Here is a 20215-nt window from a genome sequence, read left to right as displayed (position 1 = left end):
GGTTTCTGCCCAGTGGAAGGGACAGAACTTCTCAATAAAGTGAATCAAATGAAAGCACAGGACAGCTACATACAACCTACCATGATGTCTAATGCTTATGCAGAGCAGAAACAGGGATGGGTTTGGTTTTTTTTTTTTCAGGGATAGAGGAAAGGGGTACTTTTTGTTTGGTTAGGGAGGGGAGTCTGCCTTGTCTTCACTTTCTGGCAGCAACGCTGTTTAATTTTTGGGCTGCAGTTCTCAGGGGGAGCTCAGCACTTGCATCCTTGCTTCTCCTGCATCTAGGCTGCCCCCTCATCCCTCCTGGCCTCTGCTATGGGAAGAGCACTCATTTTTTACTAATGTTCCTTCTAATTTTACAGACACCTCTCCCCAAAATGGCAAAGCCAGAAATCATATATAATCATCATCATCCTCCTCCTTCTACTGCCACCCTAACCTATGAATGCAACGCTGGGCTTCAACAGATAGGAGCCAATTACAGAGCTCTGCATGTTGCCTTAATAATTAATGCGGTTGCAAGAGAGTGTAGGCTTACGCTAGCCTTTAATCTTCAATAGTAATTTAAATTACGGTTTTGGTGGAGATTTGTAGGAGCCATGGCAGCCTCTGTGTTCCTTGCTGTGGCACTGGGCATTGTCTTTGAAAAGAATCAGGAGCCGCAGGGTTCCCAGCCTCCCCTCCCAAGCGAAAGTTATTTTTACAGCTATGCCAGACTTCACAGCTTCAGAGCTCTTTATTTTAACATGACAGACTGTTTTCTGTGTGTAGGACCTTTTCACATGCCATTAGTTATCTCGCAAAGGAGCTGCTCTGCAAATAGCCATTCAAATGAAACGTGTTGTCTCCAAGCCTGTCAGTTTTATATTCTCACCTCTTCAAATGTAATTTTGCCTGCTCTTCCTTCTCTCACACTCTCCTCTTCCTCAGAAATGAGAGGAAAAGGAACTGTTCTGTCTGCTGGGAAGTAACATGAAGTGGTGCCAGCTCTTCCCAGAAAGTAGAATGAGAAACACTGGCATGGCTTGTGTCAAAATTTCTATTGTTTTTGGGCTTCACGCTTTTAGAGAGAGATGGCACACTGGATCTACTACGCCCTAAAAGGCTCAAAAATCAGGAAGCAAAGTCAAGATCACTCTTTTTTTCTATTTAGTTCATGATCGTTGACAGCAGTTTTTCGAAGGATAGATTTAATGGCAGCATCAGTCCAGCTTGCAGCTTCTCTTGTGGTAGACCTGTACATAAGGATGATGGCACATATTCTACAACAGCTGTAACAGGAGTTTATTCTACATACTGATGTACTCATCCCACACTGGTTTCCTTGCAGTTTGATGGCCTATTAGGAACATTTAGACTTTTAGAAGATTGCGTTATAAACCGATGCGTACTTTTTGTTCTGTGTTCTGCAGGTCCTCTGTAGTTGAAAAGAGAGACATTACACTGAAATGAGTGGCAACAGGCACATCAGATAAAACTCCACTCACTTTAATCAGGTTTTGAGAACTGCAGCTTATTTTGCTTAGAAAATGAAGCTTGGCTTCTGAGATCAATCACTAGCGACTGACTGAGTGGTGCAAACACAAAATGCCAGACTCTTCTGTAAGCCACTTTTAAGTTCGCCATGGTGAATATCATTAAAGCAAATGTGGGGTTTTTTTTTTTCCTTCCTTAGGAAAGCAAACAAAAATTAAATTGTCATCATAGAAAAAAATACTACAAAGCGTACACAGGCATATAGAGCTTCTAGCCAGGGAAAAGAAGAGGAAGAAAAAAAAAAGATACCATTGCTCTTTGAAGTTGTTGTTTGCATTTGTACTGGCGGATTGCAGACGACTTCTGTGCTGTTTAAATGCAGCAGAAAAGCTACACCCCAACCTTTGATTATCGACCTCGCTCATTATGCAGTTACCACAGAAATTTTGATTCGCTTTTGCATTTCATCTCTGAGCTTGAGACGCAGCAATAAATAGCCTTTCACCTCAACATTCATGCTGGAAACATAGCTGACCGGCAGCCCAGTTGCTGTTAACAAAGCAATCTTCCAGATGCAAACCTCCCTGCGAACACCTCAGTGCCCACGCTTTGACCGTTCCATGTGGGAGCGACGCTGTTTCCCTCATCTTGTACTCTTGCCCCCTGCTACGGCTGTCGCCACATCACAGAACAGAAGTGCTCCCTCCAGGGGGGTGACTGCCGCTCTCCATCACCTGCCACGGAGGTGGGCTGGCCTAGCAGGCGGGTGGGCTGCCTCAGTCGTGCTCTTCAGCTCCAGCACGCTTGCTTCTCGTTCAGGGAGCCAAAAGGAAATGTAAGGAGAGCCCAGGGTGCCAAGCGAGAATCATGACTAAGGCAATGCCCTGAAAATCAGAGTCATGCCAGGTTCATTATTTTCTATTTGAGGAGGCTTGAAACAATAATTTCATGAGGGAGACCAATATCTCTTTTAAAATTACATGGCCTTCCCTCCCCATCTACACACACTCCTCGTTTCCCAAAGTGAGAAGCTTTGGTGCATCAGCGCAAGTGAGAGCAAGAGACGTGTGCAGCCTCAGGGAAGGGACTTCGTGTTCCTGCACATGAGTGAGGAAAGCTCCAATGCCTCTGAGCAACAGGTGCTGGGCAGCATCAGCAGCAAGCCCTCCTTCCTTGGTACCCAAGCACAGGCAACCTCTTCAGTTACCAGAGGAGCTGAGAGATCTCTAAAAAACCCCACACTCTTCCCATTATCCACAGCATCTCTTTGTACTGTCAATGTGCTCTACGTTATTGAAAGCCAAGTTTGTGGTTTAAGCTGTAGCTGCTGAAAACCAAATCGTTGTGCCATTGTCATATGGGAAGCATCCTTCACTCTGATGGGCTTTCATGTCCTTCAGCAGGTTGTAGCAAGGTGAGTGTCAATCTCTCCTCCCAAGTAACAAGTGATGGGACAAGAGAAAGTGTCCTCAAGTTGCACCAGGGGAGGTTTAGATTGGAGATGAGGAAGAACTTTTTCATTGAGGGGGTTGTTAAATATTGGAACAGGCTGCCCAGGGAGGTGGTGGAGTCACCATCCTTCAAGATATTTAAGAGATGCGTAGATGAGGTGCTGAGGGATATGGTTTAGTTTAGTGATGGGCTTGGCAGTGTTGGGTTAGTGGCTGGACTCGATCTTAAAGGTCTTTTCCAATGGAAATGATTCTGTGATTCTATGATTCACAGTAGCCTTTCCCAATTAGCTTAATTTACTTATTGGGGCCACCTCTGCTTTTTTTTTTTCATGGAAATATTGCTTTATCTTAGTTAAAAACATAAGGAGGAAAAACACAGGGACAATTAAGAAGGATTAGCATTAGAAATAAGTGCATGAAGGAGCAAATTGAGAAAAAAATGAAATTCTGATGTAGATACTATGTTATTGTTTACTGTGCACTTGTATAACTCAGAAATTTTCTAATTATTTGAAATTGCATCATAAATATACATTGAGCCACTATGTCTTACATCCTTCTTACCTGTCCTTCATTACTTCACCACTGCCAAAAATTAGTTCTCTTCATCTGGGAATGCCTGGGTCCCATTTTTAGGGTGTGGAGGAGGCTGATGGTTCATAATTTCTAGCTCCAAACTTGCCAGAGGAAGCTAAATACCTGGCCTCACTCTGTCTTGGGAGGTTCGTTGCCACGGGGCTGAGCACCCAGTGGGGAACAGCTGCTGCAAGCACGTCCCTGTTGCCAGCTGAGGGCTGGACTCCACGTCTGTGCTGGGCACTAGCTGCTAGCGGGAAGAGCTGCATCACAGAACATCAGCATGAGCCTGACCAGCTCAGGAGCTAATCCCTGTGTTGTGCTGCATGATACTGCTAAGCCTTTTAAAGCCATCCCAGTGAAAGGTTTTGCTTACATCAATATGTTTGTACTTTACCTGTGCTGGCTCCTCTTGTTTTATCTAATTTCTCTTAAGATCATGACTAGACAAGGAACCATTTAATGGCTTCTCAGATGATACTTTGAATACACTTCAGAAGATCTCATAACAAGTTTATGTCTCTACTTGCATTTTGTTGTGTTTTTTTTTTTTTTTTAAAGTTCTACCTTGCACATGTCTTTGAATGCTACCCAGGACCTCAATGTAATGCTGACTTTGGGAAATTCCTCATTCCCTTTCTCTTCCCAGGAACTTACACTCTTATCATGCTTTGAAAGAATAAAATTTATCTGTCCTTAAAGCAGAAGTGTCAAACTAGGAGGAGAATGGAGAAGCTGACACATCTCTTCTTCCTCACGGCCACTGGCAGAAGTGGCAATAGCTTCATCACCATCACCTGTGGGAACAGTTTGCCTAGCTATGTGTGTAACCAAGCCCTATTAGCCATATACAGTGACGAGGCTCATTCATCTAACCCTGCTCAGCTCTGAAAGCCTCCAGCCTCATGCTGACTCCAAGAGACTTTTCCCACCAGCTATTTCTACATGTTATTTTGTCCTCCTAGTGTTATGGTTCAGGCCTAGATGGCAACAAAACACTGTGCAGCCTCTGCTCATTTCCACCCCACCCCTGCCCTCTCTCCTTAAGACGGCAGAGGCCCCAGCAAAATGGGAGGAAAAGAGATAATCAAGGGTGTTGTGGAATGAGACAAGGGCAGAGAGGGTTCCAGGCAAAGCAGTACTCGATTCCAGTACTCGATTTAGAGAGTAAAGTAGGAAAGATTACTATACTATCCACAAGAAACAGAACGGGTACTAAGAGAGAAAATGAGCAGGATGGCGAGAAAAATACAACCAGTGCTTTAAGGCCTCCTTCTCCCACCCCTCCCTTCTTCCCATGCTCAGCTCACTGCTCCTGATGTCTCTGCCTCCTCCCTTCTCAGCGACTCGGGGCAGGGAGTAGGGGTTGTTGTCAGTCCGTTAGAGATGGTCTCAGCTGCTTGTTTCTTCTCAGAGCAGGAGGACTCCTCACATTCTGCCCCTGCTCCAAGGTGTGGTCCCTCCCACAGGATACAGTCCTTAAGGAACCTCTGTGGTGTGAGTCCTTCCCAAGGGCTACAGCTTCTGCTCACAAACTCCTCTTTTCTCCACAAAGCTGCCTGTCCTTGGCCAGGTGGGACAATGTTGGTGTAGTGGTTTTGCCTGGGCAAGGTTTTGGTAGCAGGGTGGCTTCTTTAAACAAAGATCTGCCAGAAGCTTCCCCTGTAGCTGACAGGGCCAGTGCCAGTCAGTTGTGACCCACAGCTGGCCCAGGCCTGGCCAATTAGTGATGGAGGTAATGCCTCTGTGAATAATGTATTTGAGAAGGGGAAGAAATTGCTGCACAGTTGCTAAACTGCAGCAGCAACAGGGAGTGAGAAAGTGTAAACATGTCCACAGACACCAAGGTCAGTGGAGAAGGAGTGGGAGGAGGATGCTCAGACACTGGAAGAAGGATTCCCTTGTGACCTGTGGTGAAGACCATGGTGAGGCAGCTGTGCCCCTGCAGTCCATGGAGGATCATGGGAGATCAACAATCCACCCACAGCCCATGAAGGACCCCACACTGGAGCAGGCGGATGCCTGAAGGAGGCTGTGACTCCGTGGGCAGCTCACCCTGGAGCAACTTCCTGGCAGGACCTGGGAGCCCATGTGGAGAAAGGAGCCCACTTCAGAGCAGGTTTGCTGTCACAACTTGTGATCCTATAAGGGACTCAGGCTGGAGCAGTCTGTTCCTGAAGGACTGTTCTCCCGGTGGGTGACCCACGTTGGGGCAGGGTGTGAGGAGCTGCCCTCATTGGAGGCCCCATGCAAGAGCAGTTTGTGAAGAACTGTAGCCCTTGGGAAGGAACCATGTTGGAGAAGTTTGTGGAAGACCATCTCCTGTGGGAGGGACCCCACAGTGTAGCTGTGGGAAGTGTGAGGAGGCCTCCTCCTGAGAAGAAGCAGCAGCAAAGTCCATCTGTAATGAACTGACCACAACTCCCATCCCCATCCCCTGCACTGCTTTGGGGGAAGGAAAGAGAGTCCTGGGAAGAAGGAGGAAGAGAGGAACTGGGCTCAGGTTGCACCAGGGGAGGTTTAGATTGGATACTGGTAAAAATTTCTTCACTGAAAGGGTTTTCAAGCATTGGAACAGGCTGCCCAGGGAAGTATTGGAGTCAGCCACTATTCCTGGAGGTATTTAAAAGATTTGTACTTGTGGGGCTTAGGGATATATTTAGTAGTGGATATGACAAGTGTTAGGTTTAGAGTTGGACTTGATGATCTTAAGGGTCTTTCCCAATATAAACAACTCTGTGATTCTATCATCACCTCTGCCCTGTGCCCTGGGCATCTGGGGCTGCCACAGGGCTGCTCTGGGTGTGACCTATTTTATTTAACTGGGCTCAGGTCAGTGCCAGGAGTTGAGTCTCAGCAATGGCCATCAGCTTCTGGCTTGCCACTGGCTCCTGCCCTGCCCACATAGCTCTGGAGCAGCAGCTAAACATCACAGCCTAATAAGAACTGAAAGGCACATATAAAGGCCTCAAACATGAAATAATAATGAAACAAAAAAACAGATCAAAGCTTTTAATTTCACTGTAAGTACTTTACTCTCAGAAATTCTTATCAAAGACAGGCAGATGTCACTGCCTCCAGGGGTCTCAACTTGGCGGTTTCCGATTTGCATTTACTCCACAAATTTGCCTTCAAAACTGGAGACCTACAGTGTAAAAGCAGCAGTGTGTTTTACTGTGGCAAAACCACACTGGAATGTACTGGAATGTAGAAGCACTGTGAGTGCCGATTCAGCACTGTCCAACTCTAAATACAAATAAATCCCTGTACAAATGCCGTCAAGCCTCTGCATATTGGTAAGATGAAGTATCATCAAGGAACATAAATGTTTTATTTCTGTAGTAAACTGCTAGCACAAGCCTTATTTTGGGGGCTCTGTATTAGGCAGGAGTGGCTTTGCAAGGTTTACAAATAGCATATGCTGTGGCACTCAGCCTGTGTTAGTCCCCTTTTTCTCCAGATGAAGGTGGGGATTGCTGGGCTTTCACCTAAACAGGATTGACGGGTTTTCTCTTTTACCCTTATGGTCATCAAATTGCTTTCCTCAGTCAAAAGCTCACTTAATGAGTGACACAAGTAATTAATTTCTTGGAAATGGCATTGCAAGGGCCAGCTGGGAGCAGGGAAGGGGCAGATCAGCCAGGGAAGACACCCTGAATTTGAGATGTTTCCCCGTGAAACCTGGACTTGGCTGGCCAGGCTGGCAGCCTCTGCGAAGGTGACATCAACACAACTGTGTCATCAGGGAGCACAAAACCCAGCATGTGCCCAGAGAAGCAGGAGCTGTTGTGGCTGTGCTGAGCATATGTGGCTCTCAACCTGTTAAGGGAGCGTTGATGTGTTGGTACCAACACATGTGCAGTAGCAACTTGCTGAGTTGGCTGTTTGTGTGGATAAGCAGAGACGACGTTATAGGGATTGCCAGTGTTGGCCTGTCTGTAACTAGTCAGGTCTTGTTTCTGAGCTCAGGTAACAGCCTAGAAAAGTAAACTGCACTCTAAATCCTCTTGGAGAGAAAAATAAAAAAAACATCCCATGTGTTACCAGGGCATCATAATGACACTAGCAATGCCACAGATGGGCATCTTCAAAGAAAACAGTGCAGAAAATAATTGAGTGCTAACTTAAAAACCTGGGATGTTGCTTCCTGGCTTTGGTGGCGGTTCCCAGCAATGGAGTCTCTCTCGTGGCCCTATAGCTCATGATGAACACCAGGATTTTTAATTGAGGCAGATTTTAAAGCACCAAGACTGATTGAACTATCAAGACCTGTTTGCCAGCTGGAGGAGCAAAGGGGCTATGAACCCAGGAGCTGAGGATACCCAGCCATGCACTGGACAAGGTCCTGAAAGCTTTATGCTTCTTCCTTCCTTTAGTGGCTCTGGACAAACATTTGGACCTCTGGGGAAAGGTACAGAAAGTTGTCCTGGTTTAGGCCCATCAGGGAACAAAAACGCATGATTAGCCTCAAGTACCAAAGAGGCTGAGGATTGCCAAAGGGCAGGGAGAGCTTAATTGCCGCTTAAGGTTCAGGTCAAAACAGAGCAGGCTACTGGGCTTGGGGAAGAAAACAGAAAAATAATTTAATGCAACATCAACTAACACATAACCTTAAAACCCCAAAACATAACCAAAATAAAACAACACAGAGTATTACAACAATGAAGAGTCCGACCAGCCCTTTAAGAACACCTACTTGCCACACCTCCCCTCTTCCCGGGCTCAGAGCCCTGATCCTGGGGTTTTTACCTCCTCCCCCTCTGAATGGCCCAGGGGTGCAGGGAGTGGGGGTTTCAGTCAGTATTTTCCCAATAGCTTCTGCCATTTGTCCCTCCTCAGGACAGGTGGGCTCTGCACCCATCCTCCCTGCAAGTCCATGGGGTACCTCACACACACGGCAGACCTGCACGGGCTGCTCCAATGCGTATTTATCCCAAAGGCTGCAGCTCCTCTTTGCCTCTTGTGTGGGTCTGCTCTGTGGCCTGCAGGATCTCCAGCAAGGCCTGTGCCATGGCCGTCTCCCCACACAGTCCCTCGCCCGTCCGGGCTCACTCACATGGAGCTGCTGGTAACTCTCGGTCCTGCCATGGATCTCCACAGGTTGCAGGGGCACAGCTTGTATTCTCGCCACGGCTTGCAGAGGTGTCTCTGGTCTACTGCTTCTCCTTCCTTCCTCCTTCTCTGGCTGAAGGGTCCGTGTGGTCGCCTCCATCTTGTATCACTCTTACACCTCCTGCCAGCACTTCAAATTCCTGTCCTTAAATAGTGATGGCAGAGGCGCCCAGAGGTGGGTGTGAACCCAGGAGCCGGGGGAGAGTCCAAAAACTCTTTACCGGCTCTTCACTGCAACCCGCTCCCCCTGTTACCAAGCCAAAAGCTGCTCCTTGCTAAACCAGGACAAAAGTGCATAGACTTGTTTTTTCTGCCCAGATGGAAACAAATTACTATCCCCAAGTCATGACAATTACACCACAGCTAGAAGTAAATGTACATACTCAAGCCCTGGTTTTCTTTGGTGTTTACAGTGTGATGTGGTCAGCAGGGACTAGGTGTGGAAGCACCTGGGACTGGTGCTGGTAGAGACAGGATTGACCCATATGGATCAGCTCTCGCTGTAGCAGCCAAGAAAGCCACTCTCTGATAACACTCGAGGTTTCAGCCTGAGAAACAGCTACCTAAGCCCGGCCAGGTGGCTAGGCTCCATGGCCATGCCACACAGAGACTTTTGCCAGGCTCAGGCTGTCTGTAAAGCTTTGCTCTTATGTTTGTCCCCTGACTTTTCCCAGGCCCAAGGAGAAATGAAACAAGTGTGCTTGGAGGCACATGTCTCAAGGGTGCTGGCCCGAGCTGCTAGGCCATTGGTTTACTTCAGTTGCTCCTACATAATAAATATCAAATTCTGGATGTTGAATTCAGATAGTCCCAGCAGAAGGAGAAATTTGAGTCCTGCCCTTTGGCTGATGGCACCATCCTATTGTTGGCAGTGGCTGTACACTAGTCTGGACTGACAGAGGGGTCTTGTGCCAGGAAGGCCCTTGGTGAAGATGGACATACTGGAGGACTCTTCCAGCACAGCCTCCCCCTCTCCCCTAAATAACAATGCAGAGAAGGCACTGCCACCCCATCTCTGAGCCCCGCTCTCGGTGCACGAGAGCCAGCCCTGGCTCCAAGGGCTGTAGTGGGTGCTGGCAGCTGGCAAGTGGGGCACTGCCAGCAGAGATGAGGAGGCTGTCAGGCAGCTGGAAGCTGCCACACTGAAGCTGCTCTCTGAAGTCACCCTGAATTCAAAAAATAATACTAGTTTTCTTTGATAGTTTGTTTTTGATAGCGCAGCCAGAGAAAAACCAGCCACAAAGGGATTTTTTTTTTTTTTAAATCATGAATTTGACTCTCTTTACTAAATGATTTCTGGGTATTCTCAGTTGTCTTTTTAATTTCTCTCTGTGCAACATGAAGGAGGAAGTCTTTGGCAAATAAAATTATTGTCGAAGTCCTGAGTGAGAGAAGATATGGGAATGAAAAATTTCCCAATGTACTGGTATTAGCTTATCAGCCAAACTTACTCTTCACAAAGAATGGAGCAAATGGGATTAGGCCCAGACAAAGTGCCTGGTTTAAAGACCAAGGCTGACTTCATGACGAAGAGGTTGGTTGGATACTTGCGATGAAGGCAAGAGAAGCAAGACATGCTGGTGTGCAGGTGTGGTGGTTTTGCACAGCCAGCAATGAAGCACCACAGCAGTCTCTCGCTCACTGCCTCCCATCCACCCCCACTCTCGTTAGGATTGCAGAGGCCTCAGCGGATGGAAAGGAAAAAAAGATAATCAAGGTTTTTGTGGATTGAGACAAAGGTAGGGAGCATAGTTGTCACTGACAATTACGGTTCCAGGCAAAACAGACTCCACTACTTAGAGAGGAAAGCAAGGAAAGTTTATTCTACTACCTACAAGAAAGAGAACAGAACAAAAAGCAAAAAGAGAGCAGGATGATGAGAAAATTGCAATCAGCATTTTAAGATCTCCCTCCTCCACCCCTCCCATGCCTCCAGATGGCACGTGCATCCTGTGGCCAGTTTCGGGCCTCTCACTGGCAAGAGGCAGGGCAGGGCACTGCAAATCTCTCATGAGCAGAATGAGAAATTTATACGAAGGACATGTATTAATGCCTTTGAAATATCCTGTCCGCAGCAGCTGATCATTTGGTCACAACAATCAAATCAACAGTTGATTTGTACTTGGCTATACTCATGTGCACGGAGACAAAAGGAATGTGCCCAAGACAGAAACACTGGGTGTATAAAAGTGTATAGTACACATTGTCAGCTAAGTCACATTTTTTCTTCTGTTGTTCAGCTTGGAGACACTCTAATGGAAAGATCAAAAGAGGTGTGAATCAAGATGTGTGTATGAAGAGCTTGACATGTCACATCTAATGTCAATCCACTCACAGTTGACATACAGTCAACTCTTGGATTTGAGGACAGTCATTTTTGATAGAGCAGCTTTGGGTGGTTGCTGTGGCAGCTGGACATGTACACTGACCTGCATACTCAGGACAATGATCATATTTAAAGAGGTTAAGAATGATTTAATGTATTACAGTGGAAATACTTTCTGTCCAGCTCATGTTTAATGTAAAACTTCCCCAACCCAAACCATTACAATCACAGAGCAGAAGCAGCGTGTGATAGGTATCAGCCCAGCTGATTTACCAGGCTAGCCAGGGACAGACATCCAGGGCAATCCATTCCTCCAAAGCAATCCATTCCGTGCTACTACATTTTGTTAGCATTAGTGCCTCTTATCCTCCACCTGATGACTGCTGTGATGACTACTTGGGTAGCATTTCTCATGTACAGCTTTACTGAGTTTTGTTAAATTGAGTTGGACACATAAGGGAGTTCAAAACAATAATTAGGCCAAAATGCATTTTTCTAGAGTTACGATAAGGTTGAATTAAAGAGTCATTAAGAAGCTAATACCTGGTCTGCTGTAATCTACCTTTGCCAGCGCACACCGCTTGATTGTGTTTTCACTGTATCTATTGACCAAAACATTGACTGTTTAGAAGAACCAAAACATGACAATGCCTGTGGTTAGGTGCGTGGAGCACTAAAGAGGTGCTGAGCTGAGTTTCTGGAGCTTGAGGAGTGTGCCAGTGGTTTTGTTTATGACCCTGACTCGTATCAGAAATAGTGTGGCCAGCAGGAAGTGACTCTCCCCCTGTACTTGGCACTGGTGAGGCCGCACCTGGGTACAGGCCTGTACTGTGTTCAGTTTTGGGCCTTTCACTACAAGAAAGACACTGAGATGCTGGAACGTGTTCAGAGATGGGCAACGAGGCTGATGATGGGTCTGGAGAACAAGTCTTGTGAGGATCAACTGAGGGAGCTTGGGATGTTTAGCCTGGAGGAGGATGTAAGGAGACGTGATCACCCTCGACAACTACGCGAAGTAAGGTTGTAGCAAGGTGAGTGTTGGTCTCTTCTCCCCAGTAAAAAGCAATAGGAAGAGAGGAAATGGGCTCAGGTTGCACCAGGGGAGGTTTAGATTGGATATTGGTAAAAGTTTGTTCACTGAAAGGGTCATGAAGCATTGGAACAGGCTGGCTAGGGATTTGGTGGTGTCACCATCCCTGGAGGGACTTAAAAGACAATTAGATGTGGCACTTAAGGACATGGTTTGGTGGTGGGTGTGGCAACGGTACAGTAATAGTTGGACTTGATGACCTTAAAGATCTTTTCCAACCTAAACAATTATTTAATTCTATGTTATCCAAGTAGCTTTGGTTTCCTTATCTGCTTCATCCTTTCCTGTCCTTCACTGGTGTTGTTCGTCATGACTCTTGCAAGGAGGAGGAATCATCTCTGCACCATTGTCTTCAGAGCCTTGGTTCAACAGGGTTTCCTGTAGGGAAATTGATTTCTGAGGCAGCCTCAGACAACTTGTCCTCCACGATGCTGCTTCCACACCTGGGTCCCTGGTGATGGTCGTGGACATGGGACACGCAGTGACTATAGAAAATACATCTGTCATGCTGGTAGCAGAGTCTTATTAACTTTCAAGTAGTAATTATACGGAGAAGTTGTGTTACTGTGACATGCAGAGAATGGGGTGTTTATTGCCTTCCTGGCAGGAGCATGCCGGGTGTCAGGGCTTGTGAAAGAGCTCTATAAAGCCTCTCATTATTTTCATCCTCTCATTTATATTATTTTGTAAAAGCTCTTTTGGTGCAGAAGACAGTGATATTATCTTACTGAATTTTAATGTTACCTTGTAATGGAATGGATTTGTTCTGTCCTTGTGCTGTGGCCACTTACCCATCACACTGGCAGCGTGCACTCTGGACTCTGGAAAGCTTTTGTCACAGTATTGCTTGGGAGGTCAGCCACAAGCCAAAGATAAGAAAACAAAGATTTATTCAGGCTTCAGAATAGAATGTGCAGATGGGAATAGAATATAGGTCTGCTAATCCTTCTGCGAAGGTGGAAGTAAGTGGTTTGTGATAGCTTGACATCTTGCTTGTGTAGTTGTTTTGCAAGCAGCATTAAGTACTCCACGCAGATGGGACGAACATGAAAGCATTTAGAGGCTAGTGGTTGCTGCAGTTTGGTAGCCCAGAGAGCATAATGGAGTTCCTGTACTGAGAGGGAAGGGGAAGGGAGAAGCAAGTCCTCTCAGCAGTCCTTAACATGGAACAAGATGGACACCAGCACCAAACCGTGCCTTGCTCAGCTCTACATGTGTTCAGAGCAGGGAGCTATGCAGCCTGATGAGATGCTGTTTCTATTCCAGGCATGGTTATTAAATACAGTATTAGCTTTATTGGGCATTAGCTATGGTTGCAATTCATCATGCACTGGTATAGTAAGTAAGTTTTACAAAAGACAGGGACTGGTGGAGAAGTCTGGGAGTGGTGGTAAATAAGGAAAGAAAAAAATCCTGTGAACTTTTTTTCCCCTTCATCACAACAAGTGTTGGGTTATTGGATACAAAGGCTCAATTTAGTTATCAAAAGCATAACCAATTTTCTTCTTCAGAGATGGGAGAAACCTGATTTGGGCAATTTCACTCACTCAAACACTACAATCTTAAACTTCCCCACAGAGTTAAACCTCTTGGGGTTTCAGTTCATTTACTCAGCTGCAGAACAGCCACGAGAGCCTTGGACCACTCCTCACTGAAATGCAGTAAGAAGCGTGTGCATAAGCATGAATACCCTGCAACTTAGTCAGACTGCTGACAGATTGCAAACAAGGGTGTAAATGGCAGTAGGCAGAGGATTGCAGCTTTAAAGGGGTGGAAAATACATGGGGAACCCACCCCCCTCCCCGCTCCTTCCCCCTCCCTAACACTAGCAGGTGAAGCAGGGAGAGAACATATGTCTTTAGAAGCTTATGAAACAGGAAAAAAACAAGTACCTTACTAAAGCCCTTACTATTTTTAGGGCTTTGGGTCAAGAAATTCTTGGGTGTCAAAATTTTGAGGTGTCAGAAATCCACTTGTCTGCAGGTTCTTCCATGACTGCTGCAGGAATCCAGTTCAGACAGTAAAGATGATGCAGTTTGGTGCGTTTTACAGTTGCTTTTTATTGTCCCATTAATTAAGGGGATAATTTTCATGGCAGAAGAGTAAGAGGCTGTAAACTGCTTTTGTGGGCAATTAAAGGTTGAAGTGCAGAAATAATCTGAGAATAGAATTCAGTATTGGGGAACACAATCCAAGTAATAAGAGAAAAAAACAACAGAAAACCATTAAGACTTCGTGATTTCCTATTAGGGTTGAGGATGTTGGTATCAGTGTCTGGGCTAACAGTAGCCTAAACAAGTAACGTTTTGAGGATCTAAAGAAAATAAAGCAGGCAGTAGACTGGGCTGTGTTTCGGAGAAGCATATGACCATCTTGCAGCCTGCAGCCATTTTGCCCCCCAAGCATTTGGGTCAGGCATCAGATCCAGGCACAAGCCTCAACTCTGTGAGTGACAAGATCATATTCTGGAAGCTTCAGACAGACTGCCAGTCAGGAAAGCAGTTACTGCACAATGATTGCCCCATGGAGAAATCAGGGCTGCACAAAACACACATCAGCTTTAATGATCAGTCAGCTATGTGTGTCATCTCCCTGGGCTCCAGCAGAATTCCCTCCTTACCTCTGGCAATAATTGCAAGGCTGCGTGCAGAAAGGTGAAGCCATTGCAAGAGAGACCATGAATGAGAAGCAGCAATACTAGTTTCCCCTGCTCTGGAGCACCACAGAGGCCAGCAGAGCCAGAGCAGCTTTGTGGAAGAGCTTCACAGTTTCTGAAGGAACAACACCAAAACCAAACCTAAGAAAATGCATTTATTTTCTGTTGTCATGTTCCAGCAGAAATATATTTCCTATCAGATCATTATTTTTAAGGCTGAACTTCTGCTAACTATTCTAGAGACGAAAAGCCAGGATAGTAGGGCTACAGTCCTTCTACAACTACCATGGCTTTCCTAGCACTACAGGCAACAGAGACCAGTTAGGAATAAAACAGGAGAACTTGTGTACCATCATGTGCTTGTGCATCTCCAGCTCAGAGTGACAATTCTGGGTAACGATCTTTCACATGCTGGTAGGTCCATTGTGGAAAAGGTCTTTTTTCCTGGTTGTATTTGAAAGTTACCTTCTTAGTTTCCAGGCCAGTTCAGGGTCTGAATCACCAACTGAGCCTCAAAGAAATCTCACTGGATAAAGCAGTCTTTCCTCAAGCTTTCCAGTTTGCAGGAAAGAAGATAGCACTTGTAACACTCCACAACTAGCCTCCACAGCTTCCAGATAATAGTGAAGGAGGCTGGAATCCTTTGCAACATTAGGGGCAATGCGCTGAAATGCCACGTCCAGGATGTGCATGGATAAAGACAAAAATCAAACTCTACAGATGGTAAAAATGAAATATTACCCCACTGGGAAAGGCAGAATGTCTTTCACATGCCACCCATGAGTATCATTTAACACGTGATTTAGATACTTCTCCGGGTCATCCTTTTGGCTTCCTGCCTACTTAAAGCAAGGCATGTTTGCTTCTGACTTCTCTCTGTAGGTTAAAAGCATGTTAGAAGTGAAGAGTATGAGCAAGAACGTGACTGGCCAGTACACGTCCAACTGAACAGGAGCTTCTCACTTCACAAGTTACAGGTGCTGGCAGTAAATCTCTCTCTGACTATCTTCCCTCATGCCCCACCACCCCCACGGCCACTTGATAAGTGGGAGCGTTGGCAAACCTACATTTTCCAGGGTTGTGAAGAAAAACTGTTCAGGAAATGAAGAGTGTGGGGGGGAGTAGGGGGCGAACTGTACCATCAATCCTATCAAAAGTTCAACTTGCCACTTAAGCACACATTGAACACGTGAATAAAGTATCTGAGGCTCTTCTATTATTAGTCTCCTCACGAGTGGATGAATATATTAAAGTTTATAAGGCTCTCAGAGATTCTGAGATGGATGCTGCTCAAGGAGTGCAGCACACACATACAGATCATCTGCACACATGTAAGTGATGCTCATCTATGGAAGTTTTGTGTAAGAATCGTAAAGACCCTCCCCTCGGTTAATGACATTGTTCAATCTTCTTACACTTCTTCACAGATTCAAGGGGGGAAAGTGCTCCCTTCCCCCTTCGGTGCTTGTTGCTAGAGGCATCCTGACAATCAGACTAATCTTGGGACCAATTTTCAACTAACAGCTCAGTAAACTAAAATGCTTAGATAATTTATTCTGTGTATATTGTCAGCTAGGTAACACTTGATTTCTCATTCCACTACTGCATTTTATTGTTTTAAACTGAAATCCAGCATGCGTGTTTCCAACAGATTATCTCCATAATCACTTTCTTTTTGCTATGGAAATGATCTGAAAATTATTCTTTGATATGAGAGAAGAGTTCACAAGGCCACGCTGTACAAAAGCTGGAATAGTGCAATTATCATTTGTAAAGAGAAACTGTTATCAAAGTAACTGCAGGGGACACCTCCAGGACTCCTCTTAGAGTCAGGAAATTTGAAACATATATTTCTCTAACATGAATTTCACTCCAAACCCTTCTGAATAATTCATAAGAACTGCTTTAATGTCATAGTTAAGTCTGGCACTCAGGACAGAGATTGGGGGTTTCTGCGGCAGATGGGAGGATTTCTCCAGCTCCTTTGGGGCAGGGAGGACAGAGCTGGTGTTATCACTATGAGGGTTTTGCTACCAACCACCTCTGACTTGGGAAAGACCCTTCCCTGTGATGAACAGGCTTGCAGTGAAAAGCTGGGGCACAGGTGAGTACCTACCTTGCTTCCGTTTCAGGCTGCCTGCTGGGAAGGCAGGAAGGTAGAGGGGAGCAGGAGCCTCTCATCCCCAGGCCACCCTCTGGCCCCACTGGTGCTAATGGCAATCAGAACCAGAGCCTCTACTTTTCTCAAGCAGCATTGAATTGCCCACACTGGCGAATAACAGATGTTACCTGGTCTTTAAAAGAAGGAGGCACCTTGAGCTGAGGAAACGCCATTTTGTTCTTCGTGCACTAAATGAGAGGAGCTGAGAAATGGTAGTTTACAAAGCACTGAGAGGAAGACTTTCAGTTTGGCAGAGGACCAATACAGAAAGGGTGAGTTTAGATCATCTTACCTGTCTACAGGCAGGCCAATTAGCTGAAGGGATGCTCCAACTACTTGTACTTTTGACTTGTAAAAGTAAAGGTGCCAGAGGCAGCTGTGCCCTGAGGGTTTGATTCACCAACACAATTGCTGCTGCCAAATTCCCACTCTCTCCCAACCTAGGACGAGCTGGGGAATCAAAGCTATGATAGAGCCCTCTCCCCAGGCTCTGGGGACTTTCTAAGCAAAGCTGACTTGTGTTAACTCAGGACTTCATTCCAAAGGGCTCTGCTATGTTACCCTGCTGAATCTATCCAGGACTCACATTTCCAATACACAAAGTAGCCTGAAGTCTAAATGCCATTTGATGTTGCTGGATTTTTTGGAAGAGGGCATGGGAAAACGGAAAAGAATCATTGTATAGGACTTATCAGCATTTAATCCTAAAGCACTTCTCTAATTTCAGGTGCTCCTTCTTTTTACAGACAACAAAACTAACACATACATATTTTGACCCACATCAAAAAGATGGAAAATATTCAGGTTTTATTAATTCCCACAGGCCAAACTCCTGCCATTTAAGAAGAGAGTGCTGATGTGCAGAACCACATCTGCTGCCATGCTGCTGAGCAGTGCTGAGCATAGCTCTGTGTGTTTTTCATAACAAAACAAGGCTAGGATGCTGTCATTGATAGCTCAGATGTAAAGCTGATGAACTGCAGTACAAAACCACAACGGATTTATCCTTGGCAATCTCATTTTCGCTGAAATGCAACAATCACGAACACTTGTTAACAATTCTCTTTGTATTAGGTAAGATTTTATAGTTAAAGGGGAGTCATAGATGTTTATTACTTACAGATATTCAAAAGCCAAAAAGTTGTCTTTTAAGACACTTGACAAACTGGGGAAAACACACAACTGTGACGTGACCAGTTGGTCCTAAAGCATCTTGTTCTGAAGCCTCTGTATTTTTCAAATTTTAATCATTGCCTAATGCTATAGATGACACCTACTGGGCAAACAAAGGCCTGGCACATCCAGCATTCCAGAGTCTTCTGAATGCTTGGCGATGTCCTGAAACTGCGGCCAAGAACGAATCCTCTTTACTCTCTGCAATAAGATATTCTTGCACCCTTTATGCAAGCAGGCAACTCCTAACAGCTGAGAGGAAGGTCAGAAGTATGAGCCCTCAGCTTGCTAGAACCTACAGGAGACAACGGGGCTCTGTGTTTGCAGAAGAGTGGATGCCAGAATTGTCCTCCCAAGACCATTACTTTTACTGAAGCCTAAATAGCCCTCTCTGTTAGCTTTGTACAAAAGGAGGAAGACTAGAGCATTAGGGGAAATACAGTTTAGCTTTTTTTTAACCACTGGTTAATTTTCTTTTGCTTTGCAGGCAACTATAATGATAACTTCATTACAGCACCCTATTAACCAACGTTAAACAATGAAATAGCAGTGTGCTGGAGTACATCAAACACAAGCAATATTAATGGCACAGTTAGAAAGAAAGCACTGAAAACTCTCCCTTTGTTGGCTAATTATTCACATTGGGACTAATAATAGATTTTCAATGTGTAAAAATGATATGAAGTATATTACCCATGTTGTTGCTCTTATTGCTTTCCAGAGAAACCGATTTAGAGAGCAAATTTCTATCAACTCGAACCGCAACAGCACGCCACCCAGACATTAGGGGTGGTCTCCTTAAAGTTTGTCTATATTCCTGTATTACACACTCACTGACAGAACTCCACTGATGAAAACCCCAAGTACTTCAGAGAAAAAAAAGACCTGTAGGATTATTGCTTCCCATGAGAACTTAGGAGTAAAAAATCTTCCACACACTGAATACACAGATATAGTGATTAACTGCATATATCAGACATTTGTGAGCGCAATTAACCAACTGTCTGCACAACTCAAATGACTCAGGAAGCACTTTATTCTCCATGGTAGTTGTACAACCCCTGTGCCACAACTGCCCACATCTTTTTGTGTAAAACAAGACGCTCGAATATATGGAAAAACAGTTGAGAAACGTTAATATTTAAAAACTTTATTCCATCTTTATTAACTTAATGTGGAAATTTCTAACAAACTTCTATGCAAATAATAATAAAAAAATAATTAGAAAACAAGAAGAGAGCTGTACATTTAGGAGTGATCCAGAACTTATCTCTGGTCATGCAGAAGATAACGCCACATAATAAGGTCTCCAAAGGACAGACTGGCACATAGTGTCATGATTTTTTTTTTATGTACTAGTTTTTGCAAGTTGCTCCAGTTTACTAAGGGGATTCACTTCAACCTGCTGGTCTTTGAATGTTCATCTATGTGATGAGAATATACTGGGGCAGTGTGCTTCTCCCAGCTTCTTTAGTATTTGGAAAGCTATAGAAACTTTATATTTGAAAAGTTTTCTCTGAATATAAGGCTCTCACCAGCTGAGGCACAGAGACCTTTCCCTCAGATAGTCATACACCATTTTCCCTTCTGGGGGCATTAAGGCAAGATCTCGCCAGGCACTGTTCGGGAGTTAAATATGTTCGTGTAGAAGTCTATCAGTAGTTCAGTGAAGAGATTTAGAGGTACCAGAGCATTCAGGGAGGCTGTTCCTTTTGATGGCCAGATCAAATTCAAACCAAAAACACAGGCCAGGCTGGATGCTGTCATTCTGTTATATATGCTTTCCTGTGAAACCTGGAAAAACATAAACATGAATTATGTAGATGCAGACATGTGTCCCACAGAGTGAGAGACAGGAAACCATCCTGTATTGATGATGAACCAATGACAGGAGTAGACCTGGCCACAGGTACATCACTCGCTTCTTGACAGCCTTGGGGCTGACAAGCACAGAGCTATGGGACTACTGGAGTGTGTGTCCCTCAAGTACAAGATAAAATATTAGCAAGTGAAGCAAAAAGGTTCAATCATTTCCTTAGGGTAGGAAAATGCATTAGTTTCAATCTTTCTATATGGAACCTATTGTTACCTCTGCTGCAGGGGAAGGACAGTATGAACAGTTATCCCATCTACTGTGGTTCTTGGTCCTCTACAGAATAAACCTTAAGGACTTCTGAAGTTGTTTGCAAAG

General features: G+C 45.0%; 1 protein-coding gene across 5 annotated transcripts in view; it reads right to left on the bottom strand.

The window, feature by feature from the left end:
• Nucleotides 1-19187: 19187 nt before the first annotated feature.
• ARHGAP8 (Rho GTPase activating protein 8) overlaps nucleotides 19188-20215 on the bottom strand; it is an 85250-nt gene continuing 84222 nt past the window's right edge. For all 5 annotated transcript variants that reach the window (XM_062006904.1, XM_062006868.1, XM_062006888.1 and 2 more), the window contains one exon: nucleotides 19188-19818. In XM_062006904.1, coding sequence (XP_061862888.1) covers nucleotides 19621-19818 — 198 coding nt within the window. In that variant the 3' untranslated portion in view covers nucleotides 19188-19620. The remainder of the gene's footprint in view (nucleotides 19819-20215) is intronic.

The sequence above is a fragment of the Colius striatus genome, chromosome 1 (genome assembly GCF_028858725.1).
Source record: "Colius striatus isolate bColStr4 chromosome 1, bColStr4.1.hap1, whole genome shotgun sequence".
NCBI classification, from domain to species: Eukaryota; Metazoa; Chordata; class Aves; order Coliiformes; family Coliidae; genus Colius; species Colius striatus.
Note: the sequence above shows the minus strand (reverse complement) of the source record. Positions and strands in the feature narration are given on the sequence as shown.